The sequence below is a fragment of the Papaver somniferum genome, chromosome 5 (genome assembly GCF_003573695.1).
Source record: "Papaver somniferum cultivar HN1 chromosome 5, ASM357369v1, whole genome shotgun sequence".
Classification (NCBI taxonomy): Eukaryota; Viridiplantae; Streptophyta; class Magnoliopsida; order Ranunculales; family Papaveraceae; genus Papaver; species Papaver somniferum.
In genome coordinates, this window is record NC_039362.1 from 167,833,038 (window position 1) to 167,856,415 (window position 23,378).

At 36.1% G+C, this 23,378-nt stretch overlaps 1 protein-coding gene across 1 annotated transcript; it reads left to right on the forward strand.

Moving 5' to 3' along the window:
* Positions 1-207: 207 nt before the first annotated feature.
* On the forward strand, positions 208-3,463 carry LOC113283568. The gene is made up of 2 exons (XM_026532883.1): positions 208-1,176; positions 1,271-3,463. Exons 1-2 carry the CDS (start codon positions 331-333, stop codon positions 1,646-1,648), a joined length of 1,224 nt encoding a protein of 407 aa, XP_026388668.1. The 5' UTR covers positions 208-330; the 3' UTR covers positions 1,649-3,463.
* The last annotated feature ends 19,915 nt before the right edge of the window (positions 3,464-23,378 follow it).

Here is a 23,378-nt window from a genome sequence, read left to right on the forward strand (position 1 = left end):
TTGAGGACAAGGTTTTTCTCATGGGGGGAGTGTTTGTCATGTGCCTAGTATTGTTGGATGCCTGTACTGTGGGTGCCCCAATATTTCCGTGTCTGCCTTTATCCTAAGCCCTGATTGGTAGTTGTTAAGTGGACAGGTGTTAAGTCCTCATTTGTTCTAGCTTAGGATTCCAATTCTTTTCGGTTTGATTTATTAAGCTGTCATGAACTTCCTGTGAGCAGTGATGAATTTATTGAAGTAAATAGAGGCTGCCACGGCAGAGTTACTCAGTTCGATCAATTTCCGGTTCTCTGAATTATTAATCGTACTAGTACAGTACAAAGTCATCGGATGAAGACGGTCCTACTAAATCACCGAATTTCTACTTCTGTTGCTCAACTTTCTGATTCTGAAGACTTCTGTGTTGCTACATCGGAGAAGGAAAAATCAATTCCTACTTATGTTCAGCTCGATTCTTCTCAAGTCATCGATAAGGTTGAATCTCCGAAAGTTAACTCAACTTCCGCTGGCGCTGTTAAAGAAAAGGATGTTTTCTTCGATTGTGTGAATTTCTCATTTAGTGAAACTGCAAAGACAGATGTTAAGGATTTCACCAGGATAAATCAAATAAAGATTGGTGAATTAAATTGTTCTGCCCTAAATTTTCACTTCAACAAGTTTGAGACGAAATTCAAAAATCATGAATACTTGAAGGAGTTATTCGACCGAGGTAAGTGTGATGTTATATCCGGAATTTCTTATAAGAAATTGATGTTTCTGCTCATAGCTAACTTGGGGTACCATCCTGAATTCTCATCTTTACATTCAAAGGTTCATGTATGTGTTAATGATACTGAAATTCGAGATAATAGTAAAATTTTTGGTAAAATACTTCTAATGGTTACTGTATGTTTTGAGCACAATTTTTTTTTCAACCACATACTGCTCATTGCGAAATATTCTTACCAATGTTTCAAGTCTGCTGATAAAGTATTTGATCGTGGAAAACAATTTCAACTTGTTAAGGTGTTATTTTCTTGTGTTAGTGATGCTGAAATCTATTTTGATACAAATACTTCTGGTGTGATTATTCTTATTGAATTGATTTTCATGGATATGTGCCATAGACATCGTGTTTACAAGGTGATTCCAAGACACGGAAATCAATTGAAATGGTTGTTTAAAAATTCAATTATGGTGGTGTTTATTAAGACTGGTGACAGAGGTAATATGTGGGAAGAGGAAATTTTGCTCTTGCAGCTGAAGCATGTTGTTTAAAAATTCAATTATGGTGGTGTTTATTAAGACTGGTGACAGAGGTAATATGTGGGAAGAGGAAATTTTGCTCTTGCAGCTGAAGCATGTCTTATCTGTCGATATGAAAGTTTCATGCATTGAATCATTAATGGTTATTCTTTTTGAGAAGTTAGAACATCCCTGGGTGCTTCTTCTGTCAGTCACTGCAATTGTATCTTTACAGGTTACACATGTTCCAAGTGTGTCGCAGTTAGTGGACTTTTTGAGATGGAAATATAAATTGTACTATACAGGACCAAGGAGTATTAAAAATGTGAATTGGACCATTTCAGTTATCATATGGCTGATAGACACTCAATTCTTACTCAACCTAATTCATATTCTAGACGTGCTATTGTGGTTGAGTTCTTGAAGTGGAATTACAAATTGGTTCCCACTGGGTGGTGGACTGTGAGAAATGTTAGATGGACGGATAAGAGTTTTATCTCAGTGGCGTACCTTGACATAAACTGGAATTCTAAGAGCATCTGGTTATGCGGAGCTGAAGTTCGTAATCAATTTGCAGCAAATCTTAGTAGGAGCTATCTGTTTGTGTCAAGTTTACGGAGTATGGGAAATACTAGTTGTGATATATGGCTTTTCATTGAGTTACCTGAAACATCGGTCTGTACAAGTTGTAGTCGTTTGCTGTTTGATAGAGGTAAAATGCTTAATAGTGTAGTGATAATTTACAAGCACCACAATTTTGGGTTGCAGGCTCCTCTGTACCTGCCAGGAGAGTGTCATGGCTCGTCAGAAAATTTTATACGGCTGATGAAAATTCCAGTCATGCTCATTGGGATTCCAAGGGTGTTGATGCTGATGGTCTTCTTGAGATGGGAATTGTCTTCAAAGGGTTTATGGGGTATTGTTATATCTCATGGAAGGGTTAATGTTTGTATTCTGACTGTAACTGTGTGGGGGATAGCGACAGTGAAAGAGTTCAAGCAACTTGATAATGGGTAGTAGGAACTGTTCAGGGAAAGGAAGTAGTGCTGCGAGGAGAAGTACTAAAGGAATCTACAAATTCAATTGTATCAGTTAGAAAGGAAAGGGTTGAGATCGAAATTACACTCCCACTGGATTATGTAGTTGCTTGCACAGAAGGAGAAAGAGAGAAAAATTCTCATGCTATAACTAGAAATGACGATACACCTCTTATGCAGATTTACTATACAAGAGTACCAAATAGTCAAGATTGTGTAGCACGTATTCTAAAGAAGAGGCCAATGACAGGTTATTATAACAGGGTAAAATTCTTTGTGACAGGAGTGAGAACAAATTACTTCCCAGTTAGCCTTTATATTCAGGTTGTAGATCAGTGGGTGGATGCAGAAAGGGAGTCATTTAAGCTCAGGCAACTCGCTGATGGGGTGGTAAGCACTGTACACGTCAAGGTCTTTTTGGTTAAAATAAAGATGACAGTTGTGTTACACAGGACAAGGGGAGAGGCTGCAATCTCAAATTTAGTTTATACCGTGGTGCTGGAGCAGCTCAACATTAGCCATGTGTTTTATTCTTTGTCCATCTATGATAGCTAAGGAGACAGTGGAGCATCTGCATCATACCAATTCATCTAAAGTTAAAACTGTTTATGCAAGTGGTACTTCTATTGATGCCTACTCTACAGGAAGCTATGAATAGGAGAGGGTGGTTCACTTTGGGGAAACGAACACTAAAAAAATTAACTCCAGTGGATCAATTTGAGAGAATAATTATGACTGTGCAACTCACATGCAGGCTACCTATGAGCTTGGTATAGGAACTTTGTGGCCCTCACATGGGTTTTTAGTGGCGTTGAAGGTATTGGTTTTCTCATGTGTGTTGGAGTGTACGGAAACTACCATCTATATCCTCAACAATGCATTGATGAGAAGAGGGCATGCTAACTCAGTTCTCATCCTTGAGGATAAGGATGTTTTCAAGGGGAGTAGAATGTCATATACCCCGTATGGTAAGGGAGTGCCCATAACCTATATGTGTCTATCTTTAGTAGTAGTTGTAGTATTTAGTATAGTTAGGAGTGGTAATTAGTAGTGAGCTGTATTGGTCGGTTGAGATATAATCACCTGGTGAGTTAGTGACCTTTGGATGGTAAGGGAAGAAATGCATATGTTTTTAAGGTAGAGTCTGTAATGAAGATTGGGATGGAATTTGATGAATTACTGAAATAGAATTTAGTTTAGATCTCTTCTCCCTTTTAGGATGGTTCTCCGAATCAGATTTCTCCATTCTTCAAAGGAGTTTATATCAAATCCTGGATCCAACCTTGTCATGTATAACCAAGTACATGACATTATAATATTATCGAATATGTCTGGATAGTGTTTATAAAGAGTTTTTCAAATACCGATTATCTCATAGATATAACTCTGACACATCTGGAAATATTCGACAAGGTAAGTACGTGTACATGTATTCCTGTTCGTGAACATTTTTGTCATGGTACATGTACCGGGTTTGTATTCCCTTAAGACAAAAATGGGTTCAGGAGTCAACTGATCTTTTCCAGTTTGCATAATGGGTATGCGTACCATCCTGGTTAAGGAGTCAACAGACTTTTCCGATTTTCATACTGGGTATGCCTACCATCCTGGTTCACGAGTCAACAGACTTTTTAAGGTGTTCATGCCGGGTATGCGTGCCAAAAGTCGTTGCCAAACTATAGCTACGCCGGTACGTGTATTGGCTACATGTACTGCGGCTCCGGACCTATAACAGTTGTGCCAGTATGTGAATTGGTATGCATACTGACATGTATCCAGATTTACAGTAATCAATTTGAAACATTCTCGAATAACATCAATGACACATATCACCGTTCCATGCTATTTTCAAATGATTAAATCTTGAATCATAATATAGGTCATAAAAAATAAATTGTTCTTAACTAAATTCATCAAGTATGAACAAATTTTCTTAAGCTCAATCAACATATTTCGAGAATGATTAACTAGATAAACTTGACTCGAAATTTTTGTTACGCATGTAATGTCCTAGTTAGTCATGCGAAATTGTCTCATGGATCAAAAGGTGAAAACTTGGATAATAGGTGGTTCAATCTTCACTTACCTTTTGTTGATGAAGTTCTCCAAAGGCTTTGGTTGATCTTCGTCTTCAAAAGGTATAACGCAGTGATGTCTGGTACTCAACTACACACTTCTATCCTAATCCGAGACTTGATTAAATGTAGACTAGAAATCAAGATATAGTTTTGATCAAATAAATTCAATAACAAGCTTGAGATCGCAACACTTGTAAGTTCAACCGAGCAAAGCTCTAACAATTATATACATAGTGAGGAAAGTACCCTTATTTCACAGAATGAATACTATTCTGTTCGTATCCGGAACATTCATTATTAATTTAAAAATGTGCAAAGGAAGGACGATGATTATGAGAAACTTGTTAACTTTTGTTTTTCTAAGTTTATTTTGGAGTTACCCAAGTTTTAGGGTTCCCAAACCTATATGAATTTCACAATATACTAGTGGGGTGTAGTGTCTTCCAAGTTCGGGGGTCCCTAAACCTATGCGAGTCTTATAATATGTTGATAGGGTATAGGCTAAAAGAAAAATCTGCATAAGGAGTTAAACTTGTGTGAGAGGTGTGTTTTAGGATTCTCGGATTCATGATATAGAGCTTCACTTAAATCCTGATTTTTTAGAGTTTGTCCATGTTTCACCTCTATTACTAGCAACTATAAAGCAGAAGACTATATAATTGTGGCACAACTTGTATGAATCAGTTTGTGAAATGATGAGGGTACTAAGTACACCACAATCTTTTCGATATACAACCTATTCAAGACGCACCTTGTATAATCTTCTTTAATCAACAATCACCAAAAGATTATTTCAACAAGGTGTCCACTTGGAACAGGGTTAGTTCGAACTGAACTAGCAAAGGGTATCAGACCAAGTGACGATTAACATACGAGTGTATTTACTTTAATTATAAATACAAGCTAAATAATGCAGAAGTAAATTAAATAACACAACACAAGATTTTTTTTTGAGTTAACCGCAAATGCAGAAAAACCTCGGGACCTAGTATAATTTTGTATACTCTCATAATTAAGCCGTTATATAAAGACTACTACCAAATTCGTATAGTTAATACCAGTAAACTAACTCCAATTTACATAGATAGTTAATTCAGTATAGAGTTAACTATCTTAAGTTAGAGTCCATTATCTTAAGTTTCTTCAGCCGCTGTGAATATTTCTACTATTCGAATCTTTGGATCGTTTCCGAAACAGTAAAGGACTAATATGTGTTCGGTAACCGCTCTATCAATATCAAAAACTTAAATAGAGATATTCTTGAGTTATATAAAGGTTCTTCCGTTTAAATAACGTAAAATCCTTTGTATTCGTTCAGATCAACTAAGACAAGATTATCGAAATAACCAATCTTAGTTCACTTATCAGATTCGGATTCTGAAGAGAACCACCAAATGATAGATCGTTGATATCTACACAAGCTATAAGATGTCTTTAAAAATAAACAAGCTATCCCAGCTAATCAAGTATGCATGAAGTATATCACAAAGATCATAAACCAATTAGAAATATTCTTGTCTTCAAATCTTCAGTCTTCAATGTACTTGCACAAATAACTTGATTCACTTATGATCAATCACGCACAGAATGAAGTGTTAACAATAAATGATCACATGCCTATCTTCATATTTAAAAACAAATATGAATTTTGTCGATCCTTGATCTAGTTCGAGTGACCTTCTATCATAAGAGAAGGACCACGAAATAAACGAACTATTGATTATCAAGGTTCAACTACCTTATCCAATCAAATTAATAATTGAAAACTAAAATAAAAATACGAACCAAAGGTACTATTAAACGCTTCTTGATCCCACTGAGATATTTAAAGAGCGGACGTAAGAGATTTCTCCTAATTAGGTTATTCTCCTCTCCAGGATAGTATTACCAGTAATACTAATAGTCGGCTATCATACTGACTACAAAATCAAGTGCATGTGTTGGAATAAGTTTGTAAGAATAAAAAAATTCACTATTTATAGACCAAGGTAGTTTGGACACCAAGGAATTTCCATAACCGAAAATATCTAAAGATATACAATAAATACCAATTTTCGGTTTTGTCTAATTCGAACTAATATACCGAAATCTCTCATGGATGGAAACTCAATATTAGCTACCATACATGAATTCTTTACTAATATATTCTCCAGGGATATGTTTTACTTATTGGGAAAGTAATGACATATAAATTCGAAAACCTAATAAAAGATTATCAAATATTTTGGTTTGGGATCTCATCTTGAGGAACAAAGAATATCTTTGAACAATAAATAAATAAGCTTTTAGCACATGTTAAATTACGCATTATGTCGACATAATGAACTTTCCTAAATAGCAACTCATATTCTGAATTCCATGTAAACCAGAAAGTGTATATGAAAAAACGGAAATATAATTGTTATTAAGGATCGGTCCTACAAGTGATTGCCAAGGTATGGATCGGTATTGCTAGAGATCCCCTATAGAAATCAGACCACCAAATCCCTTTGAATCCTTTCAACTACTAAACAAGTTGTGCAACTCTACTTCCTTCAACTCATGTAGTTAAACATAATTCTAGGCATGGAATTAACTCGAAGTTCATTACACAATCTAGTAAAGAATTACATAGATAGTGTTATATCCCAAATACGAAGTTTAAAAGATAAACATTACACTTCTTATTTCAATATACCAAAGTTGTAACACAACTTGTGTATTCTTTCTTGACGCATTGATCATGATGTAATGATCAAGTCATTAATACTAGAGATTCATGCATATAACTTCGCATGTTATATTTTCAATATAACGACTCGAAAGCAACATAGATAGAGATAAAAACAAGTCAAGTATTGTATTACTAACCTCGAACAGAAGGATGATGCGTTCGTGGATGTCAATACGTCTTCAGGTTCTTCAGAGGAACACAAATTTGTCTCAACATTTCTAAACTTCCTAGTCTAAACTAACAGAGTTGACTCTAGTGATATAATAAAGCGACTCAAGTTTTGGAACTAAATTAAGAGAATCAAACTTGACATACCAATGCTTGGTGAATTCAACCGATAAATTCGACCAATACATTTGTTGGTTTTCCCATCCATTTTTCTCTTTTGTTGAATCCATAGTGGTATAAAAATATAGGAACTGCTCTAAAGTCTATTGGTATCTGCATACTGTTGGCTAGTTGAAGTGGCGTGTGTATGTGAATTAAATAAAAAGACATCTTTTCGCATGAGATACATATGTTTGATATTTAATTGTTCTCTAATTTATTTAAAAGGGCGCAATTTATATAAAAATGGTTCTCAAAGAAGTGACAAGAACAAAAGAGTATATGGATGTGTGAACCACGACACCCCATTTCCATATCAAAGTTGACAAAGGCAAACCATCAAAAATTTCTGAGTGAGCGTCCACCCTCTCAGAGATCACAATTTTGCATATTTCTGACACGGCTTCAGACACGTATGTGAAATTTACGAACAATCTCTGACTGAGCGTACACCCTCTCAAAGCTCTGTATGAATATGTTAATCGTAAAGCCTCTCAAACTGAGCTTTTGGAAAATTCGCATATTTCATCAACACTTTTACATAGAATCAAATGATTGGACGGTGTTTGAGCATAGCTCGGTTGAACCCACCAAGCGTTGGTATGTCAAGTTTGATTGTCATATTTTAGTGAGACAAAACTCATTCTAAGAGTCGCTTGATTATGTATTAGAGTCAACTTCGTATAAGTTAGCTTGAAAGTATTAGGATATGAGACATTACAAGTATTGCGAAGACTTGAAGAAGTGAAGAAGTAAGGAACTGCAACGACAACATTATCTTCCACTTGAGGTTAGTGATATTTGCCTTGAACTGTTTCATTCCCTAACGTATTTTCAAGTCGTGCATATTGAAAACAAAACTGCGAAGCATGAATGATTACACTCTAGTTAGACATAGTATTAAGGAATACAATACGAGGTTTATTGCTTAACCATTAAACTTTGTAGATAAGACATCGACATAATCGTTTGAATGCTATTGTCATTATGTATGGGTATAAGGTGATTTCATCCTAGGAAATAATGTTTTACATTTGTTTTAAGGAAGTAAATCCATGAACTTGTTTTGTGAATCGAAAGAGAAAGCGCCAGGCATTATTGGTATTGTTATTCATTGCATATCTTTTGAACTACCAATATGTGTGATTAGTATAACCGCTCATGACTTGTTTATGTTCTTGGTAAAACTATTCACAAAGGCCTGACTTTTGTATTGGTATGACTTTTATTAGTGAAACCGATCTTAAGTAATCACCTGAGATGGTATGATCGATTTAGTGTTATTGGTATGACCGACTCTGGGTAAAGGGGAACCGATCCTAGTAAGAGGTGCAACCTATCACAAAGGGGAATCGATCCTTGTATGAGGTGCAACAAGTTTTTAGTAGAAAGGGGAACCGATCCTATGAACATGTGCAACCGAGTACAAGTTAGATACCATAAATATATGGAAACCGATCCTACGGACATGTGCAACAAGGGGGAACCGATCCTATGAACATGTGCAATCGGCCACAAGAAATCTCAACCCAATCTGAGCATGTTTTGTGTTTTTAACACAAAAATTTATCCTAAAATATCTTTTCGAATTTTCTATTATTCTAGAAATATTAGATATACCGAAAATATATTTGGTTAATATGAAAACGTAAAAATATGTCGACATACTTTGAACATGTGCAGTAACGCTTATCTTTAATTGTTCAAATATATTCCTTAAAAGCTAAAGGAAGAAAATCCCGGATCGAATAAAACAAATTGAGAATCTTTTATTTAAGGTTTTTAATTTTATTTTTGGAAAATGAAAATTAGTAATGTGCATTTGCTAGCTGGAGATTTTCTAAGAGATTTTCAGTCATTATTTGAACAAAGCATTTCCAGGAATTATGGAAACCGAATCTGGAATACATTGCATATCTTGAGAATATTTTCGGAATTTGAAAATTCCTTGGTGTCCAAACTTCCTTGGTCTATACATATCAAAGTTTGCATTTCGAGCAAACTAATCCTCAGAGACAACAAAACTATCTCAGTTGTGCTACTGGTGAAGTCGCCTATTCGGAGAGGAGAGTAACCTAATTAGGCGAAATCTCTTACGGCCGCTCGGTTTAAAGACTTCTTTGGGATTGAGAAGCTCTATTAGTACCGTTGGTGGGAAACTAGATAATTGCGGTTAACAAACCTAGAAGCGTGCATTAAGCACAAGTTCAAAAGAACTCTCCCCCATTTGATGTCATTCCCGAAAGAACAACAAGGGCGATCTTAATTTCAAAAGAAAAGATGGATTTTTATTGGACACCAAAAACCATGGTAATGATTTTCTATATCCAAAAACTCAATCAAATTAATCACAAATAAACCCATGATTAATTTAATCGTAATACGCAACCAAATTAAACACAAAAAGTGATCAACTTAATGAAAATGCTCAACATAAGATAACTTATGGAAACACGAAAAAACTCAACTAGATTAATTACAAGAGAACCCATAATTAATCTAATTGGAATACACAACCAAACTAATCACAAAAGTAATCAATTTAATTGTCATTTGTTTTGCTCGACATAAAAAGACTTACAGAGCAATAACTAAATAACCAAACAAGATGATTAATTTAGTTCAATATGCTCGACATAACATATCTCACGGAACACCAACTAAGCTAATAAATCAACTTGGTTGTATAGTGTTCAACATAAGATGCATTACGGAGCCTCACAGGAATACATAAAATATGGATCAGGGATGATCAATACTGCGGAATACACAAGGATTCATTCTATCTTCCCATCACTATTTGCATAATGATATTAATAGACATAATCCTTGAAAACAAAAGATTTTAACCTATCTTCCATCAAATATTTGACAATACATGCTTAACTTTTGTATTTGTAAAAAGTCCATTCATTCTTTTACCAATACGTGAATGTCGACCGTTCGTAAACACTAATCCCATAACCAATTGCAATATAACAAATCATAAAGATTAAATACTGCAAAACATCATCCTCCAAATATTTTTAGAGTTTAAACCAATAAACCTAAAAAAGAACAAGAAGATGAAAATAATAGCTATGTGTAGTCACAATCTTGCTATTCAAAGCACTAGTTATTATTCCAACTAAACCAAAAAGAAGACATACTAGGCAACAATGTCTTTGAGAAATTCCTTATCATTCCCGAACTCCTTGTCGTCAACAGCCATTGGAATATAAGGTTCGTGGAGGAAGGAGTCAATACCAACAAACCGTCTTGGCTGATGATGTCGAACCAGGGCCTTCTGAATTTTCAAAGATCTTAAAACGCGAGACTTTATTTCACTAATCTCCTTTCTTACTTCCTTCAACTCATCAAGAACATCAGAAAACTTCTAAGAGTTAGAAGGGACAACTCTTGGCTTTCTTGTATTCCTCCTCTTTCTTTTCAAGGAAGGAGTTACTGGAGATTTCTCTTTTTCCTTGATTGATGGCTTAACAATCATATTGACATATTTCTACACAATTCCTTTTCGAGTAATAGTCGAGAAGACAGGTCTTTCAAAAAAATTGGTAAATAAGCGGGCTTTGGTACAGGTCCCGTGTTCCCATTAGCAAGAACCTCCCGTTTACCAGTTTCTTTAGCGTTTAAGCACACTCAAAGACATGATGCTTAGAGAACAATTATAAACAACAGATTTTTTTTTTGTGAGTGGAATTCACAATCTCATCAAGCAGTCCTAGATATAAAGAATATCAGAGAGGAAAAAGGAATGTAGGGTTCGTAACCTTTAAACAGGTTCGTGGACGCCCAACTCTAAACCCTATAAAGAGTAGAATTGTCGATAATAACCCTTTCTTTTATTTTGATAGACAAACAACTAAGAAAAGAAGAAGAAAAACTTTTCCTAAAGCCTGATTGGTACACAACCTTATCTCTTTTGATCAGGCACATGAGACAAGATTTACCTAACAAAACAATCAATTTGTGTGATGGTGAACAACAATTTTTCCACCATTTTCCTCTAAAGAGGAATCCTCGGACTTCTGTCTGTCAAAGCGATTTGACCATACCTTCTTCTCTAATGGTATTATTTTGTCTTTGGAAACCAACTTCTTAGACGAAGATAAAATCCTACATACCTCAGCAGTCTTCTGAGCAAGTTAAAGCTTCCTTGCTAATCGATTTGCTCTTCATTGAAGTTTGTTGGCGTGCCTCAATTGATGTTTGTACTTGTAACATCTTGATAGTTCATGACCCTTCTGAGAAAAAAACGAGCACGTCAAACTTGGATAGTATTCAGGCATCTGTGGTGTGAACGCAGCTAGACACATAGTAGATCCTGAAACATTACAACCAGAGTTTCCAAAGGATGGGTCAATTGATTCTTCCAGCTTGATTGGATTCTCCTCTTCACCGAAACCATCAAGGTTGATATATGTATTGATACAATTATCAAAATCAATGTTTTCACATAGAAGACCGACACTTGATTTCCTGTCTTCATCAGAATCATAGATCTCAGACATCTCATCAAGTGTTACAGCAAGACCTTTGTTCCCAGTGTATTTTCTACGATTTGGGCACTCATTTGCAAAATGACAAAATCCTTTACACTTAAAGCACTGTGGCATATCCTCGTCAGCATCCTGTTTTTAGGAAAAACGCGATTGTGAGGTTTATCTGATGACTTAGGTTTGTCTCTTGAAAACCGTTTACGTCTATTCAATAGAAGATCCCTAAACTGTCTTGTGATCAAGGAGATTGATTTGTCAAGATTTTCATCCGAAAAATCATCCTCAGACCGATCATCCTTAGAGACATAAATACTTTTAACCTTTATCAAGTAATTTAGTGTTCTTCTGTGCTTTAAAGGAAACATCCTTTCCGATTTTGGATGTTTGCTCATGATCAAAGATCTTTAGATTTCCAACCAATGTATTTATGGAAAGATTATCAAGGTTATTTCCCTCAACGATGGCATGCTTCTTAGACTCGTATCTAGATGGCAGCGATCTGAGAATTTTCATCACAATGTCCTTTTCAAGAATAGTCTTACCCAATGCAAAAGATGCATTAACAATTTCAAACACTCTGTGATTAAACTCATCAAATGTATCTTCATCTTCCATACGAAGGTTCTCCAACCGGAATTAAGATTTTGAAGTCTATCTTCCTTTTCACTGGAGTTACCTTCAAATACGGTTTCTAAGATATCCCAAGCATCTTTAGACCTAGTGCAATTTGACACATGGTGCTGAAGCTTTGGGGTAATAACATGTATGATTGCATTCAAACCGTCGGAATTTTGCTTTGCAACAAGTATCTCGGCAGGACTGTATTCACCAATATTCTTGGGAACGTTTACATCACTCCAACTGCCACAACTGGAGCATCATAGCCATTAACAACATATACCCATGATTGAAAATCACGTGCTTGAAGAATAACTCGCATAGTAATTTTCCACCATAAGTAATTAGATCCATCGAAGATTGGTGGTACGTTAATAGAGATAACACCTATGTCCATTGAGTCAGATCGCTACAAACACAGACTTGTAAGGTCTTGAACGTGTTTGCCTGCTCTGATACCAATTGAAAAAGCGTGGGTCTAACAACACCACCCAATATTTCGCTTAGAAATTTGTATGGACTAACTCCAAAATACTTTCTAGAGAATAAACTAGACAGTCAGACTCAATCTAGGTAAAAATATCTCAAGGAGTTAATATCTCTCTCTTGTTTTGATTTACTCAAGCAAATAAAAATCAGCGAGTCTTTAATCAAACACAAGGAATAACTTGGATGGTACCAAAGACCAATATCCAAGGATCAATCAATGACAATCAACAACCAAAGGTTGGATTACTCTAATTGATGATCTAACGCACAACCTGTATTATTTCAATTATAAAGATAAAACAATATAATGTGGAAATTGAAATAACACAGACACCAGAAATTTTGTTAACGAGGAAAACGCAAATGCATAAAAACCCCGGGACCTAGTCCAGATTGAACACACAATGTATTAAGCCGCTACAGACACTAGCCTACTCCAAGCTAACTTCTGACTGGACTGTAGTTGAACCACAATCAATCTCCCACTGATCCAAGGTACAATTATGCTCTTATGCCTCTGATCCCAACAGGATACTGCGCACTTGATTCCCTTAGTTGATTTCACCCATAACTAAGAGTTGCTGCGACCCAAAATCGCAGGCTTTGACAATAAACAAATCTGTCTCCCACAGACAAGTCTATCAAAGGATCAATCTGTCTCCCACAGATAAACCCTAAAGGTTTTGTTCCGTCTTTTGATAATAATCAAGGTGAACAAGAACCAATTGATAATCCGGTCTTATATTGCTTAAGCTAGCAATATCTATTTTGCTCATATAACAATAAATTGCTTAAGCTAGCAAAATGCACGATCAACTGGGTTCATAACTCATTGATTCAACTATCAATTGCTCGACCGAGCAATATTTCTCATGTTGATTCAACTATCAACATTCGAGGATTCTATTGATCCAACAATCAATATTCTAATTTATATTTATGTTTAATTTTTGGTTTTGCTGCCAACATTTTTTCTCGACTGAGCAACATGGTTCGAACAGATGACCATCCAACATCTTTGATTTCCTGTCGAAACTTGACATATCAAAATAAGTCCTTGATCGAGCAACTTCGTCGGACGATCGATCCAAATTATCAAAATATCATTATTATCTCGACTGGTAAAATGATATTGAGACTCAACCTCTGAACATCATTGTTATCCCAGAAGACATCTTATCTTCAATCCATGAGTCTCAGATCATACCACATTCGTTCATTATGCTTGACTCATCAAGGCTAAGACTCATTGTCTAGTCAAGTCAACAGCTGACTAATTAAATACACGTCTGCCATGCAGACTCCACATTCATGAGACATCAACCACGTCACATGGGGGAATAATCACCAGGGCTTTGGTATGGCGTCGTACGTCACGTGTGTACACCCACGATGATAAATGTGTGTAAGTCGTGTAAGCGGTTGAGGAATTTAGCAGAGTAGTGGGTGGACAATCAACCAAGTCTCTGCATGACAAGGAACTGGTTTAACCACGATTTCCCACTTTCCCACTCTTCCACTCGAGCAACCGTCACACTTACTGGGATAAATGTGTCAACTATTCTTGCAATATAAATAAGTCTCTGAATCAACGATTGAACAACAACAATTTCGACCCATAAGAAATTATCACTCAATCGATCAGAACTTATCTCATCTGATCTCAACAGTTCACCAATTTGCAGAAATCCTAACACATCCACAATCCTCGATCATCATTGATCTCACACACACTTCTCAGCTTCCCTCCTATAGATCGACCCTCATCCTTGACTCTGAAACGGCCATTATCTTGGTTTAGGGCGGAGCCTTACAGATTGATCTCTTGAACTCAAAGCACTCCCGTGCAATGCGTCTGTTTGAAAAAGGTTTAAGCAATTTTCTCATTCGAGTCCGCGCCCGCACAGTCGTCTCTTCACTTTCCTAGAAAGCCAGCAAATCGTTCTTCCCCATCAACAAACTCTAAAAGCAGTTTGCATTACAATAAAAGGTGTTCATTTGATTCAACCTACAAAGTAAAAAAATAGGATCTTGAATCATACCTTCCTTACGTAAGTTGGATAGAGCAGGAGCACCCTCATAACATAAAGTCCATAAACCTTTAGTGGAACTTTCGATTTTCATAAATCATGGTCTGGAAAGTATAGAAAACCACCAGTTTCTATAGCCTCATAAGCATTTGTTGTCGAAAAAGAGTCTTCGTATCTCTACTTCATGCCATCATCGTCTGAAACCAAAACAAGTTCCAATTTGTTGTAAGAGTTGTACCACCTCTAACAGTTCATGTTCATTTAGATTTCTATGGAAATTCAAGTTCCATGCACCCTCAGGTGACACCATGTCTTTTATTGTTGCCTTATTTATCTTCGAGATCTTAAAAATGTCAGGGAAAACATAACATAAAGGAAACTCACCTGGCCGTATGTGTTCCAGAAAATAATACTCTCTTCATTCCTTATCATTAACTCAGATCCAGACTTTACAAAATCCTTAGCTTTCAAGATGGCGGACCAAAGATTGTGACACATCGATCTATTTGTGTGATTACAAAAGAAAGCTTCAGGTGTACCTCCAAATTTCTTATTTATTATTCTTCTCCACAAAGTCTGTTTATCTGACCCATACCTACATATTATTTGGAGTGCAAAACCTTATTTACAATCTGCAACTTCTTGATTCCTATTCTCCCTCTGCATTTCGGCAACGTAACCTTAGACGAGATACCCAACTCCTCTTTAAAATGAGTTATCTTCCCAATCATTGTTATTTTCAATCGTGGAGTTATCTCTCCTATCACTCAATCAAAAGTTTTGAAAATATAATTCACCAATTATGGCCATTAGAAGTATAATGCCACAGTAACGAAAGTATGCTCCTTTATCACCATCTGTAGGATCATCTTCATCGTCTAGGTCTACAGAACTATTACTATTACACAGCTTAAGAGGCTATATTTTGATACATCTACACATCCTTTCACACCACCGTCCTCGTTTGTCCTGCTATAACTTTTTCCTCAAGACAAGTTGCGTAAATTAGCGGGTTCGCAACCAACATACAGTGTTGATGTATCTTCATCTACGGTCCTCCTGCTCATGCTTGGAAGTTATCCCTATAAGATACTGAGTCAGAAGATGCCGACGAAGACTACATACCTTTATGGGTGGCTGGGGAACAACACTCTCCATCGCCATGAGTTGAATTACTTGGAATTATCATTGAGTGGGGAGTGCCTTGAAAATTCAAAGACTTGCTACCATCTTACTGGATATTCACCCCTTTATTGTTGTTCTGTCAGAAACCCTAGCCACTAATCACAAAATACAAAACCTTGCTACCACCTTGAAGTTTGATCATTTTTTTGATATACCAGTGACAGGACTAAAAGGAGGTTTAACATTTTTTTGAAGGAAAACACCAAATTTCACATACCTCCTGGTACTCAGTCTTATATCCATGTTTCGGTCCAGCTTCCATAGTCTCCTTTTTCATGGATATTCACCGGTGTATATGGTCCCCCTAATCCGTTGCCTTGTGATAAAGTTTGGGAGGAGTTACCTCATCAATTACAATATGTTTCGTTAGCCCCATAGTTAACGGTCGGGGATTTTAATGACATCACTGATCAGGAAGAGAAACAAGGGGAAAGACCTATGACTCATAGTCAAACATACAATCTTTTGTCAATGCTTAATGCCTACAACATGCTAAACTTGGGATTTGTAGGAGATCCATTCACATGGGCCAACAACCCAATAGGTCATCATTACATTTCGGAGAGACTAGACAGAGCATGTTCAAATCTACTTTAGAGGAATACTTTCCCTGATACCACTATGTATAATATAACTTCTACAAAATAATAGGCTTGGGAGCAAGAAAATTTATTATTTAAAAAAGATATTATATTATCGATAATAATATAATAAAAATTATGCTATAGTTAAATAAGTATATCATTATTTAGAAAAGAAATTCCTAATTTGGAGGTTGAATAATAATTGTAAATTGTAAGTACAATATCAACTAATTTGTAAAGATATTATATTATTGATCATTCCCAATACAGATACAAGCATTCCAAATATCAGTCACACTTCAACACCTTTTGTTGCAATACAACAACATGACTGCAGGGTTTTGGGTTTCCTACAAATTATTAGGGATACAATACAACTTGATTTGAATTTTAAAGAATAACAAACCAATACTGAATCATATTTTGAAAAAAAAATTTTAACATGTATGAAATTTATGTTTTATTTTTCTAGTATTATTTGATACATTATTTGGGACCTATTAATGTTTAAAGGGAACTTTTGAAATATATTATTTTTATGATTTTATCGAATTTATTATTTTAGCACCAAAGACCCAAATCAGGACCAGAAAATTTAATTATTTTAACGAGAATATTATATTATCGAGTATTACTTAAAAAGACTGTGTGTACAACCCAGATGTGGCTCCGATCATGCTCCTTTGGTATTACAGTTCTTTCATCGAAGAATTCGTCAGCAAAAACTTTACATGTTTGAACATCATTGGTTGCTGCATCTGGATTACCATTTGGCAGTGGACAATGCTTGGGCTTCTACAATCTTGGGATCACCTCCTTTTGTTTTGCAGGACAAACTCAATGCGACGCAAAAAGCCTTAAGTTTGTGGGACAAAACTACTTTTGGATATCTAACTAGAAGAATTAAGGAATCATAAATCCAACTTGCACGGGCTCAATTAAATTGTGTAGGTCTTGTTGGCTCAACACTCTTTGATGCAATCCACTAGGCCAACCTTGTGCTGCAGAACCACCAATCACTGCTTTTGCATTTCGATGCTTATTGGAGGAAACAATCATGTATACAGTAGTTATGCTTAGGTGAACGGAATACTTCTTTCTATCATGCAACATCAACAATTCACACTGCAAAGAAAACCATTGTATAATCAAAAACTATCATACAACGTTTTTCTATCATACTTTCAAGGTCTATACCAAATGAGTTCTCCAGTGGTAGATCCTTTACTTTCCTCGTGTATAGCTCGTATGATTACAATTCAAGAACAAAGTAATCTGGTTACACCAGTTACAGTTGAAGAAATTGAAAGAGCTTTGTTTAGTATTGGTCCTGAAAGTGCGCCTGGACGGGATGGGTTCATAGCATCTTTTTACAGAGCTTTTTGGAAGACAGTTAAGACATCTATTTGTGACACGGTGCTTCATTTCTTTGAGGAACTTCAATCCTCAATGTACAACAAGTGCGTCAGACAATACCAAGTACATCTTGGAGAGCTTTGTAGAAACTCTCATCATGCATAACCAACGGGATCACATTTCTCATTAGAGATGGTGCAGATTCTCCTTTTTGGAATCACTCGTGGATTCCCCATCATCCGCCGCTGCCAAACAACAATTTTTTAAGCTTATTGATCCAATCACCAATCAATGGGATACAATTAAGGTAATTCCAATCTCTTCTAATACAAGTACCACCAATCAGATTCCCTGACATACATCTGCTAACAAATGCTTGTGTTGATTCAATGAGGTGGAAATTTGCGACCAACGGAATGTTCACAGTCAAGTCTGCATACCGGGCTTTGACTGCTGATTGTTCTTCTACATCACCTATACAGCCTCATCTGAAGGCCTTCTCTAAAGTGTGGAAATTACCCTGCCCACCGAAAATTCATATTTTTATTTGGAAAATTCTACACAAAGGTTTATTAACAATTGGGATGTTTTTCAACCGTATTATAGCGGATGATCCTAATTGTCCTAGGTGTTAAACGATATTGTCCTGATTTTTTGGGATAATATCTTGCTCTACATGACATGTATATTTTGTGTATTTTATTCTCTTTTTCATGTATAACTTGTTTCTCTTTTTATTTTTTGTTTCTTGTATATAAGAACAGATGTATTGTATCTTGTTTACCACGTTGAATACAATCTTATTATTTACAATATACATGTCATGACAATCTCTGTCATGGCATCAGAGCCTGGTAAGATCTAACAATCCATCTTCCGCTGCAACAATAAACAACAACAAGATCAATCCCTTACATTCCATCTCTCTCTTGTCTGTGTTTAGATTGTAAAACTCAAACCCTAATATCCAAAATCCTTCCTTGTTATCATTCAGTATGTCTCGTGAAGATTATCAACCTATTACCGTGAAGTTTGATGGAACAAACTATAATCATTAGTCCTTCCTTATGAGAAAAGTTATGTGGAAATATATTGATGGCAAAGCCAAAAAGCCAAGTACTGTTACGACCGGTGTTTTTATTAGAGATAAACAAACTGAGCCTAGCAAAGACAAAGAAACTGAAGAAATCCTTGAAGACTGGGAGATCAACAATCACAAGATAATGACATGGATAAGCAATATAGTGATCACCTCCATAAGTATGCAACGTACTGGTTTTGAAACTGCCAAAGAAGCATGGGATTTTCTTTCAAGAAGATATACCCAAATCAACTTTGCTCAACGTTACAAACTAGAACAAGATATTCGATCCATGAAGCAACAGATGGATCAGTCAATCTCAGATTTCCATTATGAGATGTCAATTATATGGAATCAACTAGCACTCATAGAACCAAATTGGACTACATATATTGAGTTATGGCAGAAATACAGAGAAAAGTCACGTATGGTTCAACTTATGATGGCGTTAAGAGATGATTTTGAGACTGTAAGAGCTTCAATTATTCATCGGTCACCTCTCCCTACGGTGGAAGCTGCGTTATCTGAGATTATTACTGAAGAAACTCGAAAACGGATCAAGCCTAAAATACCTGTTGTGTTTGCAATTCCTTCACGTACAAGTTTTAATAATACCTTCAGTTCTCAGAGAAACTATCGTGACATCTCACAGGTTCAGTGTTACAACTGCAAGAAACCAAGTTACTTGGCCAAAAACTGCACTTTACCATCAACACAGAGTGTGTCACAAACATCATCCTTTCAAGATCCAACCAATCAAAGTTCGAATTATCAGATTCAGTGCAACTATTGTAAAGAACCTGGTCATACAGTAGGAAACTGTACATCTCCATCTTCAAGAAACATGAGAGAAAGAAGAAGGATGAACTGCATACACACCTGTACCATCTATTCTTGCAGCACCTGCACTGGAAAGAAGTCATGAAACATCAGCATCTACATCAAGTAATCTTGCTGATATTCAAGATATGCTCAAACAAGCCCTTGCAATTGGTAACAATAACTCTACAACAACGTCTGCTTTCTCTGTTCCCACGGGTGCATTTTCAAACGGTTGGTTTCTTGACTCAGGTGCTTCTAATCATATGACATTCAATTCTAATGTTTTTTAAAACAAGCATCCTATTGTTACACCCAAAATCCAAACTGAAAATGGATCTGAGATAGCTGCTAGTCACATTGGTCAGGTTAAAGTCTCAGACAAAATACGTATATCTGATGTGTTACTTGTTCCAAAGATCAAGATGAATTTTATATCAATTGGGAAACTTTGCAATCAGGGTTTTAACATTTATTTTTTCTCCTTTGTCTGTGTTATACAGGATCCCAGGACAGAGAAGCTTGTTGGGATAGGCCGTGGAGTCGGTAGACTATATCTCCTTGAAACTCTAATTTTTCCTCAACAATCAAAGAATGAACTTACTGTTGCAGCTGCAAATTCCCTTCGTTCTACTATGTCTCCATTTATGTCTTGGCACTCTAATCTAGGACATGTCTCTTTTTCACGTCTTACATATATGATCAATAAAGGATTACTAGGAACAACTCAAGTTGATAAAGAACCTTATTGAATTTCATGTAAGTTGGGTAAACAACCTGCACTTCCTTTTACTAATAGTGTTACTTATTCAGTTGAACCTTTTGATCTTATTCATTCTGATGTATGGGGAAAGTCTCCCATTGCCTCTAAGGGAGGGGATTTGTATTATGTTATCTTCATTGATGATTTCTCTCGTTTACATGGATATATATTTTCAGTTCTAGATCTAAATTCTTGAAAATATACACAGATTTCTCTAGAATGGTCAAAACTCAATTTAGAAAATCCATTAAAACCTTTCGTGCTGATCAAGGAGGTGAGTATATATCAACTCCCTTCAAAGAATTTTTTAAAACAGAAGGTACTCTACTTCAGTTATCTTGTACTGAAACTCCAGAGAAAAACGGTATAGCAGAAAGAAAACATCGTCACATCATAGAGACAGCTAGAACAAAACTTCTTTCAGCTTCAGTTCCCTCTAATTTTGGGGTGAATCAGTTCTTACTGCTGTTTACACAATAAATCGCTCCATCTATAGTCATAGGAGGAATATCACCTTATGAACGTCTTTATGATAAGAAACCAAACTATTTTGAGCTTCGTGTTTTTGGTTCCACATGTTTTGTCCTTCTCACAGAACGAGAACGAAACAAACTCAGCAAAAAGAATGCTATCTATGTGTTCCTAGGTTATAGTATTGAACAAAAAGGTTATCGTTGTTACGACCCAGAGAATCGTCGATTACGTATTTCTCGTCATGTTATGTTTTGGGAAAATATACCCTTTTGGTATCTTACTAGTATCAAGTCTTCTACTCTAGAACAGTTTACGTATCTAGATCCTTTTAAGGATGTTTCTCAATCTATCTCTCATCCTAGAATTATTCCATCCACCACCACAGAAGTTACTCCTCTTGAAAGTTTCGAAACTTCACATGACCACTATATGGAAAATCCTGACATTGCTTCTCTAGAAAGGGATCTTGTACCTGAGGATGATGCTTTACATCCACGTGCTCGTCGACGACCAGCCAGGTTTGCAGATTATCATTGTACTTAATCATCCATTTTATCTATACATGAACCAAAATCATATAGGGAAGCATCTATAAGTCCAGTCTGGCAAACATCTATGGGAGAAGAACTAACAGCTCACAAGAACGCTGGTACATGGGATATGGTTGACTTGCCACCAGGGAAAAATGTTATTGGAAGTAGATGGGTGTACAAGATCAAAACAAACTCAACATGTGAGATAGAACGCCACAAATCTCGTTTGGTTGCTCAAGGATATACACAAGAATATGGTATATACTATGAAGAAACGTACGCTCCCGTTGCTTGTATGACTACTGTACGTATACTTCTTGTTGTTGTTGCTGCTCGTAATTGGAATCTTCATCAAATGGATATCAAGAACGCATTTCTTAATGGAGAACTTCAAGAAGAAGTGTATATGAGACCACCACCAGGAATGATTCATTCTCCAAATCAAGTATGTAAACTTCGTAAAGCTTTGTATGGACTTAAACAAGCACCAAGTGCTTGGTTTGAGAAGTTTTCAAATGCTATCCTTCAGTACGGATTCAATCAGAGTGCATATGACTCAACAATGTTTACTCGATCAACTGAGAAGGGTATGGTTATTCTCCTTATATGTTGATGATATGGTTATCACATGTGATGATTTATAAGGAATTACTGCTTTAAAATTTCATCTCAGTTCGTGTTTTGAAATAAAAGACTTAGGTCTCTTAAGGTATTTTCTTGGTATAGAGGTTGATAAATCAGTTGATGGTTATTTCATCTCACAAGTGAAGTATGCCTCCGACATTCTTCAACGTGCTGGTTTAACAAATAGTAAGACAGATACACCTCTTGAACTAAATGTGAAACTCAATCCTTTCGAAGGAAAAGTTTTAGCAAATCCAACATTATATCGTCAGCTTGTGGGAAGTCTTAATTATCTGACCATCACAAGACCAGATATCAGTCATGCAGTTCATGTAATTAGCCAGTTTATGTCAGCTCCAAGGTCCACACATTATGCTGCAGTATTTCGGATATTACGTTATATCAAATGCACCCTGTATCAAGGTATAAAGTTCTCATCTACTTCTGATCTCTGTCTTCATGCATATTCAGATTCAGATTGGGCTGGTGACGTTACAGATAGACGCTCAACAACAGGATACTGTGTATTTTTAGGAAATTCCTTGATCTCGTGGCGCAGTAAGAAACAAAGTGTAGTTTCTCGGTCTAGTGCAGAGACTGAGTATCGCGCTCTTGCTCATACAACTTCTGAAACTGTATACTTTGGCCCAAAGGGATTTCTCCTGATTTAAGAACACTAAGCTACTGAAAGAACGAATCCAATGCGTTGTGTTCACGACTTTTTCCTATTTCGGACGAATACATACTATGTAGGAACAGGTATTATGAATCCAATCAATAGAGTTAATTCTCCAAAAGCATCATCTTTTGGTTAAGATGGCTCCTTGAAGATATGGGAGTTCACCTATCAGAATCTACAACATTGTGTTGTGACAATAAAGCAACTATTCACATTGCTCATAATGATGTGTTCCATGAACGTACGAAGCATATTGAGATAGATT

Excerpts from the sequence above, each read along its gene's own strand:
- LOC113283568 (XM_026532883.1), top strand. The coding sequence starts at position 331 with ATGAAGACGGTCCTACTAAATCACCGAATTTCTACTTCTGTTGCTCAA. Across the intron at positions 1,177-1,270 it reads TGTTTAAAAATTCAATTATG|GTGGTGTTTATTAAGACTGG; the intron begins GTGGTGTTTATT and ends AATTCAATTATG.